General features: G+C 35.0%; 1 protein-coding gene and 1 long non-coding RNA gene across 7 annotated transcripts; both read left to right on the top strand.

The window, feature by feature from the left end:
• The first annotated feature begins 632 nt into the window (after positions 1-632).
• Positions 633-2,606, top strand: LOC122275518. 6 transcript variants are annotated; one of them, XR_006228580.1, is made up of 3 exons: positions 634-1,064; positions 1,139-1,259; positions 1,470-2,606. It is a non-coding gene; the product is annotated as an uncharacterized LOC122275518 (long non-coding RNA). The 6 variants fall into 6 exon arrangements; XR_006228578.1 differs by having other exon boundaries at positions 637-1,259; positions 1,470-1,566; positions 1,661-2,606; XR_006228579.1 differs by having other exon boundaries at positions 637-1,259; positions 1,470-1,965; positions 2,169-2,606.
• A 1,286-nt stretch (positions 2,607-3,892) lies between these two features.
• LOC122277666 (UPF0481 protein At3g47200-like) lies at positions 3,893-5,760 on the top strand. Its single transcript, XM_043087754.1, has one exon. It carries the CDS (start codon positions 3,934-3,936, stop codon positions 5,491-5,493), a length of 1,560 nt encoding a protein of 519 aa, XP_042943688.1. The 5' UTR covers positions 3,893-3,933; the 3' UTR covers positions 5,494-5,760.
• The last annotated feature ends 4,220 nt before the right edge of the window (positions 5,761-9,980 follow it).

Raw genomic sequence — 9,980 nt, 5'->3', positions numbered from 1 at the left:
CGCGTCTCATTTTTTCTCTTTAATAATCCCTCATTACTGATCAAATAATTATCAAACATATGAGGATTATTCCAGACCATATTAAATAAACATATATACCTACAACTACTAGAGGTTCTCGATGTCGTTCACGTTTCTGAAGGAGATGGTGGGCCTAGTAAACACGAAATTGAAAACATGTAAATGTGGGAGATGGTGTGTGAATGGTCTGGATTTCCATCATCATAAAAAAAAAAAAATTAATAAGAAAGAGTGAGACCAAATAACAACTACCTGAGGTTGTCGTGGTGGTGTAACAGATGATTTACAGCAACCTAATGCAAATAGATCTCTTATTCGTTGGGGGGCACATAGGTCTTTTTTCTCGAAGTTACTGATTGGGTGTTGGTGGAGTTCAGTACAACGCTACGCCGGTGGTGGAGGAGACGAGCCCGATGCCGGTGATGGAGGTGACAATAAAATTTGGCTCACGCAGACGTCCCAGCAAAATGGTTTTCGAATTTCGTATCTGTCTAAGAGCATTGGCATTGGCTTCATCAAAAGCCAATGCAAATGCATAAAATGAAGAAAAGGTGTAAAAAGCCGCTACATTGGATTCATCAAATCGTAAATGACAAGTTTTGACCTACAGTAAATTGATAATTTCCTTCAAATATGAAGGACTACTGCACACTCATCTTCCTGTTATTTTACTCAGTTTTAATTCTCATTACCGAACAGCTTTCCCATTTGCCTCTTCATTTTCCTCCCGCGTTTTCTCTCCCCCTCTCTCTTTTTCATTTCTCGCACGAAACAGCACACGGATATCATCAATCCACCGAAACAACACTTGGATTCTTCACAAGGATCACTCTGATCTGGACCGATTTTCAGACGAGCTTCTTCTCCAAGGCTGGCCGTAAGTTTTCTCTTCCCCTTTCTCTCTTTCTCTCGTTTTCAAGCTATTTATCCTTCTTCGTTCCTTCGATTCTTGGAGCAGGTTCATCTTGGGTTTTGTATAGCGCAACATAAGAACCAACGACGAGCTGTTTACACACGCTCCAACGACCAGCGGCCTCACCGAGGTAGTTTCAGAGATGGTCACGTCGTTTCCCCCAATTTCGTCCATCTTCTTCTAACGTCATCGGGCTTTCCACAGCTCCGATTAGACCCCCCACAAACACCAGAGGTTCTGTCAGCTCGATTGAAGCGGCGGTGGTTTCATCTCTTCTGAGGAGTTCATGTTCGTTCCTGAATTCGCCGTCAACCCTCTCTCCCAGGTCCTACTTTTTCTCTGTGCGTGTTTACATTTATATCTATAACATATATTATACGCTTATAAACAGGGATGAAACTATTTATTTGGGTTCAATTCGTTTACGCATATATACGTGTCTGCTTACATATGTAATTACGTAGGTTATGGTTGTATGCGCTTATTTTGTGCAATTTGCTTACTGAGATAATGTGCTGCAACGTGTATCTTCCAGAGATTGTTGTGGATGTTGGACGGATTGAACTTTAAGGAATTCGTGGCATTCTTGTCCGCATTCAGTCCCCGTGCGACTTTACAACAGAAAATTGAGTGTAATGACTCTTTAGTTTTTGTGATGTCATGTTTCTAGAAATTATCTTCTCTGAATTTTCACCTATTGGGGTGATGGCGTCTCTTTGTTCCTAGTTATTTTTAGAGTTTATGATTCGGATGGCAATGGAGGGGTTGGGTTCTTTTTTTGTTCAGGGGAGGATCCATTTGAGTTAGATCTCATTAGAGTAATAAAATATCACCTGTTCTGTAAATCTATTAGGGTGAGAAATAAGGTTTAAAATTTCTAATAGAAATTGAATAAAATCAATTGTGCAGCTGAATATCTTGTTTTGCATGTGTGGTTTTGTTGATGTCTGGTACAGCAAGTTCTGACCCAAGTCCTTGAGGAAGCAGGCTACACAAAGGATTCTTTGTTAGTTTTGTCGGACTTCATGAAGGTATTGTGTCGCTTTATTTTGAATATAATCCTTTCTATGTGAACTTTCATCATTTTCTATTTCCAAATAGTTTGCTTTAATTTGATGAAATACATCTCACGTGATTAGACTCCAAAAAAACAATTACATATAGTTGCCCTTCTGCTTCATTATTTAAGCAAATTCTATTCTTTTGAAGGAAAAATTTTTCCTGCTGCCTGCAGATTCTTGGCAATTCTGATTTTAAGATTGGGGTTGGAAAAAGTTTGCGTGATAATTATGATTTTAAGCTTTGCTTGTTCTGAAATAGGACCTTATGCAATTAGTTGTTTTGCCGCCTCTGTTTGAGTGTAAGAGTTTTTGCAGAAATGAAGAGCTTTTAACTTCTGCAATTATCGCTCTGAACAATTGAAGTTTCAGTGCAGCTTGAAGAGATAAAAAAAAAAAAAAATATGAGCAAGTTGGAAGAACACAGCGATGGGCAACAGCAACAAAGATGGATTTTTGACTTGAGGCTATATTTTTTAACTTAAGAAGCTGTATTTTTTAACTTAAGAAGCTGTATTTGTGAAGTTTATTTGTGTAGCGATCAAAAACTCTGATTTGTCTAGCTTCCAGGAACTTTGTTGATCATACAGGGCATATAATTATTTGTGATGCAATACTGTCCAGATGGAGCTTATACCAAATTTAACTACCATATAAGTTAATTGTGGATCTGAAGTGATACTGCCTTTAATATAAATATATATATATATATATATATATATATATATATATATATATATATCCATATAAGTTAATAAAAGGCACAATATATACTGCCTTCAATATAAATAAATATATATATATCCATATAAGTTGGAAATCAATAATTTAAATATCAAATTAAATTATTAATGTACATATAGTAGGTTTAATTGCAAAATATGAAAAAAAAAATATTATTAAAAAAATAATATTATATTATTATTTTGATGAATCCAATGGCTAATCCAATGTGGGATTATGGATAAAAAGATTTTAGAATTATGGAAAATTTGTACTTTTCATCAAATTTTAAAGATGGCTTTGATGAAGCCAATGTGAATGCTCTAAAATGCAAAAAAATGAATTGATTTTGGTCATTTGGTCTTGAGGTTAATTTCGAAATTTGGTTCAGCTGATATGGACAAAACGACAATGCGTGGGGTGCGCAGGGACTGCAAAACCGGACTGTACCTAGCACGCCTTCAACCACACGAAGGGGCTGTGTTGCGGTTCTGAATGGCCTGCGAGTTCTGCGAAAGCGAGGGGGGGCTGTGTTGCGATTCTAAACGGCTATTGGGAATGATGATTCCATGTCGTGTCCACACTAATTGTGGTAGAAAGTCAACGTGTCTAAAATTTAATGACAGGTTGTTATATGCATAAAATCAACCGGACCGGCTAGAAGGCATTCTCGTACTTTGAAATAGATCGGTCTAATGTCTGCAAAACGTTCGTCCGACCTTTTTAGACTAGCTAGAGTAAAGAAACCGGCCCGACCAATAGAATATTAACAAATTAGTACGTACCACGTAACTATAGCAACCGGCCACTTTTAAGTACGAGATGTATGCTTGATACTGCTTGACGCAATAATAAAGCTAGGATTCATTAATACTAAACTTGTCGTGGTAATAAAGATCACTGCAGTATACTCCGGACGGCACAGTAGCCGCATCCATAAATAAATCAAGGAGAATTTAAGCTTTAAGCTGTAAAGGCAGTCTGGATTGCAATCGATATCTCGAACTTTAATATATAATTAGATGCCACATATGCAAATACTAAAATTGACAGTTTTGAAAACACAACGTGGAAAGGGGTTAAAAGTAATTTTATTATTTGTCCTCAGTATAGTATAAATTATTACTTCACTACCTGAACATTAATGGTACCAAATATCTAGCAAACTAAATATCTCACTTGCTTAGGTGCACCTACGTACGCGCACAAACACACGCCATGGCCGGAACCAGGGAGCATGTGATATCCATGGAGGAGTTGCTGTCGAGAAAGGTTCATGCTGTCAGAACCGAAGCTGATGAAACAAGCAGGGGCCGTGATGACATTTGCGGCCTGCAGGGGCAGGGGCGGATCATTGAACTCGAAGATCAGGAAGCATGCGAGCTGAAAAAAAAGAGGTTTGAGAACCTGAGCCAAACAGGAGATCATTCCAGTCTTAATACGCCAAATGAAGGTCAAAAGGCTACACCAAAAATACAAAAGGTTCCGCTGTTGCTGCGAGATCACAAACATTTCGACAAGTATTTTACGCCAAGGATTGTTGCACTCGGTCCTATCCATCATGATGAGCCAAAATACCAGCCTGCGGAGGAGTACAAGCTTAGAATGACAAACTGCTTTGTCAAGGAAAGTGGTAAAGATGCTGAGTTTTTGTTCAACGTAGTTGAGAAGAACATCAAGCAACTAAGGCATTGTTTCGACGAGAAGGTGACCAAGAAATATAGCGATCAGGACCTCGCCTGGATGCTGTTTGTGGATGGGTGTGCAATATTACAGTCCATTCATTGTGCTGTTGGCAAATGCAAAGATTGGAAAATGAAATACGATCTGCTGGCCTTTGGAACACAGGATTTATTCTTGTTGGAGAATCAACTTCCTTATCAACTCCTTGGGGATTTGATGAATTCCAGCGCAAAGAAAGATCAATTGACGGATTCCATACAAAACTTCATGATTACGCAGGCGTCCACTACGAAAACGCAGACGCGGATGCCTCTCCTGTGGCTGCGATATTTCAGCCTAGGCAAACGCAAAACTCATGGCCCCGACGCGGGTGAGGAAAACAAAAGGTACGACAAAGACAAGATTAAGGCACTGCTGGGCGAGGAGGAAGGTACTACGGAAAGGAATCGTCCGAATCATCTTCTCGATCTCCTCAGGACGATAATCATCGGCGTCAAACCCAAAAGAAGTACTGCTGGCGACGACAAAGGAAGGGACGACAAAATTAAACAAGATCGAGACGGCGCGGCTGCACGGTCGCACTCGTATCGCAACGTGGAGGAGCTTAGAGAAGCAGGAATCTACGTGAGGTGCAATTCTGGTGATTATTCCTCGATAGCAATACGTTTTACTAAATCACTCCTTTTGTACCCGGGATTCCTCTGGCTTTCTCCAATAAAGGTTAATGGCTCAATGGGGCCCAAGTTCTTGAACTTGATAGCCTACGAGATGTGTCCAGATTTCGAAAATAACTTCGAGATCACCTCATACATATTATTCCTGGATTCACTCATTGATAACGTCAAAGACGTAATCCAGTTGAGGAAGAAGGGAATACTAAAGAATCACCTTGGCAGCGACGAAGAAGTGGCTCAACTCTTCAATGAGATTGGTACCGACTTGGTTCCTGACCCCAACGCATATCGGGAAGTCAGAAATAACATTCAGACCCACTTCAAAACTAAGTGGAAGACCTGGATTGCTGAAGCCCTCCACGAGCATTTCAGAAGCCCCTGGACGTTTCTGGCATGTCGTTTGCAGTGTCTTGAAAACTAAAATAAATCGGAGTAAATGGGTAAGCTGGCATGCATCTTACTCAAAGTACGTAATGCGTTTCAAATTAGTTAATATGCGGGATTTTAAATAAATATGAAGTTTAAAGAAGTGAGGAGGCACTGTCATGTGGAGTAATTATTATGTCTGATCAAATAATTTGCTTTGATTAATGATGAATTAAGTCACACACGCACAGGCGTACGTGGACTTGATTATGTATGCACGTAATCAATGTATTTCTTAAATTATATATAATAAGACTAGTCTTCCTGCTTATCATTTATGTCTATTAATTAATTAGTATCTTGAAGTAGTACTAAATGTTATTCATGAATATCCCAAACAAGTAATTACTTTTGCATGTAAGCAGTTTGGAATGAATTAGATGCGAGAAAGTTCTCAAAAAATCTCATGCAATATTGCCAAACAAGCGTGAACCAATATATATATATATATATATATATATATGAAAAAATCTATTTGTAATCATAATTGTGCACTTATATGTGCATCAATCTAATGTGATTGGTTAAAAATAAATTTTATTGAAAACAATGTTAATTTAATTTTTAAATATGAATGAATCAGTATTGGTATACAGATTAGTACGCAACTTTACTTATATATAGCAAAACTATATATATATATACACAAAGCCTTTGTACCCCACAGGAAATAGACAATATCCTATGCCACCCATTTCTTTTTCTTTTTTTCTTTTTTTGGTCGTCCTTACTACCCTACAGGAGATCAGAAAAAATCTAATTTAATTTGTGTATGACACTCGAGGTATTTTAAGTATAGATAAAGGGTGTATAGGAATATTGGATATCACATGTTTTAAAAGTACAAATCTACCACCCTTCAAGTGTAACGCACGTTTCCACAAGGCTAAATTCTTTTGCACTTTCTGAATTAAGGAATTTACATGAGTGGCATTGTTGAACCCAAAGTTTTAAGTTTCATGTGATTATAAATCTACACATGGATTTTGATGATAACAAATGAATTCAAAGAATAAAGGAGTTTCAAGTTCAAGTTGTCCACACAATGGAGTCAAGCACATCAAAAAACTAAGCATAAGTAAGAAGGAAACAAATTCACATTAAAGTCATAGAGTAATGTTGTAAATCTCTTAAAATTCAAAATTAGGATTAATGTTCAAAATTAATATTTTATCATAAAATATTAAAATACATTTTCTACATGTGCATGAATATTTTTGAAAATTAAATTTGAAAATTTTGAAAGATGATTGATTGTCATCTTTTACATGTGCATGCCTTGATTAAAGGATTGAACTTTGAAAATATTAAAGATGATTGATTGTCATCTTTTACATGTGCATGCCTTGATTAAATAGTTGAACTTTGAAAATATTAAAGATGATTGATTGTCATCTTTCACATGTGCATGTTTTATTTGAATATTTTCAAAAGTAATTGATGCTTTTTTAGACTTATACAAAAGGTAGATGCTTTTGTTTGAAAAATTTGAAAAGTAAAGTGTGCTCCTTTTGTCATATACAAAAAGTAAAAGATTATGTTTGAATTTTTTGAAAAGGAAAGTGTGCTCCTTTTGTCATATGCAAAAAGTAAAAGATTAGGTTTGAATTTTTTGAAAAGGAAAGTATGCTCCTTTTGTCATATGCCAAAAGTAAAATATTAGATTTGATTTTTTGAAAAAATGAATGATGTTGTTTTTGACATGTGAATCTTTTTTTAATTTGAATATGAAGTCTCATATGATTATAAATAGATCATTTGAGAGCTTCACATTTACAACACCAAGAGCATACAACATTCATTCAAAACTTTCATTTTCTCTTCTCTAAACATTGAGTCTTAATCCTTGTTTATTTTGAAAGATATAGTTTGCGTTGTATTGTTCTTATTTCACTCATTGAGGAGTGTTTTCTGATAACCTACCCACTATCAGCTCTTGTATCAGAAAAAGGGTGTGTATAACCCTTGTGCGTGTAGAAAGTATTCTACACGAAGAATAGTTGAATCACCACGTGTAAGGTGATTGCAAGTGTAGAGGGTGTTCTAGACGGATCCTTTGTAGTGGTGTTGTTCAAAGGTGTAATAGGTTTCTATCTCCACCTGAAGGAGGTTGAATAGTAAATTTGAGAATCCTCAAAGGGTAGCTTGAGCCGAGGACGTAGGCAGTGGGGCCGAACCTCGTTAACATACTGAGTTTGCTTATCTCTTACCCTTACTCTTTATATTTATTGTTATTTCATATTTTGTTTATATTTTATATTATATATTTGATTTATAATTGTTATTTTTTTAATACAACTCAATTCACCCCCCCTCTTGTGTTAGTCATTTGGGCAACAATTGGTATCAGAGCTAAGAGCTCTATTATAAGATTAACTATCTTTTGAGTTAAGATCTTATGGCTAACATTTCAGCTTCATTTGGTGAAGGTCAATCTAGCAGTCGGCCTCCACTTTTTTGTGGAGATAATTACTCATTCTGGAAAGTTAGAATGAGAATATTCCTTCAGGCTCAAGGTCGAAAAATCTGGAAATGTATTGTAAATGGACCTTATATTCCAACAAAAGTGGTTGATGGAATAAAGGTCAAAAAGGAAGAAGAAGAGTTTGATCGTGAAGACGATAGACTTTATACTTTGAATTTAACTGCTATGAATTTATTATTTAATGCTCTTAATGGAAATGAGTCTAATAGAATAATGACTTGTGCTACGGCAAAAAAAATTTGGAATAACTTGGAAGTTACTTATGAAAGAACTTCGCAAGTCAAGGAATCAAAAATTTATATTTTTACTCATGAATATGAAATGTTTAAGATGAATGATGATGAATCTATTTCTAGTATGCACACTCGTTTTACTAACATCATAAACAGCTTGACAACTCTTGGTAAAGTTTATTCCAAGGTGGAGATAGTAAGAAAAATTCTTAACTCTCTACCAAAATGCTGGGAATTAAAAGTGACAGCGATTATTGAAACTAGAGATTTCAAGAAGCTCGAAGTGAATGAACTCATCAGGTCACTTATCACCCATGAGTACACATTGAAAAGAGGAGAAGAAGAAGAAAAGCCAAAGAAGAGCTTGGCACTTAAAGCTGTTTCTCATGAAAGTGAAAGTGATGAAGATGAGGAAAATGAAGACAAAAATGAAGAAGTTGCGATGATAACAAGAAGAATTCAAAGGTTCTTAAAGAAAAATAAAATTCCTCCGAGGAAATCTTTTGAAAAGTTTTCCAAGAAAGATTCAGGTAAAAATGACACTTTAATTTGTTATAAATGTAATAAGCCTGGTCATATCAAACCAGATTGTCCTCTACTAAAAAAAGATCGAAACAAGAGTAAGAAAGTAATGAAAGCTACATGGGATGATGATTCAAGTAGCTCAGATAGTGAAGCAAGCAATGGAGAATCAGCAAATCTTTGTCTTATGGCTAAAAATAACATTGAGGTAACAAATCTTGATAATATTGAAGTTCCTTCATATGAAAAATTGCAAAATATTTTAGAAGAGGTTTATGAGGAATTTAAAAAATTGGGTATCAAATATACTGTTTTGAAAAAGAAAAATTTTTCTTTAACAAATGAAATTGATATTTTAAGAAAAGAAAATATCATTTTGAAAGATGAAAATCTTGAATTGAATAAGAAAGAACCGATTTAGAAAATATTGTTGAAAACTTTACAAATGGAAAAAAAAATTTTGAAAAACTTCTTGGTAGTCAAAGATGTGTTTTTGACAAGGCAGGCTTGGAATATATGCCAAAACAAAAATATAAACCTTATAAAAATTTCTTTAATAATCCTTCTATATCAAAGACCAATAATCAAAATTCTTTTCATAAAAATAATTTTGTCAAAAAAAGATATTATTATAATCATTCAAGTTCTTCATATATGTCAAATGCTATTTGCAATTTCTATAATAGAAATGGTTATAATTATCATACTTGTCCTATTAGAAGAAATCATACAATGACTGTTAGGGTCATATAGGTACCTAAAAATCTTGTTTCTTCTAATAATAATAAATAAAGGACCCAAAGAACTTGGGTACCAAGAAAAATCATTTTAATTGTTTTTATAGGTATGCATGAAGTCATCCACAAGCAAAAACAAGTGGTTTTTAGATAGTGGATGTTCAAGACACATGACGGGAGACAAGACTAAGTTCTTTGATCTTAGATCTAAAGAAGAAGGACACTTGACATTTGGAAACAACTCGAAAGGGAAGATTGTGGGAATAGGTAAAATTGGTAATGAATCTTCTCTCATAATTGAAAATGTTCTACTTGTTGAAAGTCTAAAACATAATCTTTTGAGTATAAGTCAATTATGTGATAAAGGATTTACAGTTAATTTCAAAATAGATAAGTGCATTATTTTGAATGATCATGATTGTAATATTTGTTTTATTACTTTTAGAAACAATAATGTTTATACAATCGATTTTGAAGAAATTATCTCACAAGATGCTATTTGCTT

The sequence above is a fragment of the Carya illinoinensis genome, chromosome 9 (assembly GCF_018687715.1).
Source record: "Carya illinoinensis cultivar Pawnee chromosome 9, C.illinoinensisPawnee_v1, whole genome shotgun sequence".
NCBI lineage: Eukaryota > Viridiplantae > Streptophyta > Magnoliopsida > Fagales > Juglandaceae > Carya > Carya illinoinensis.
Note: the sequence above shows the minus strand (reverse complement) of the source record. Positions and strands in the feature narration are given on the sequence as shown.

Excerpts from the sequence above, each read along its gene's own strand:
- LOC122277666 (XM_043087754.1), top strand. The coding sequence starts at position 3,934 with ATGGCCGGAACCAGGGAGCATGTGATATCCATGGAGGAGTTGCTGTCG.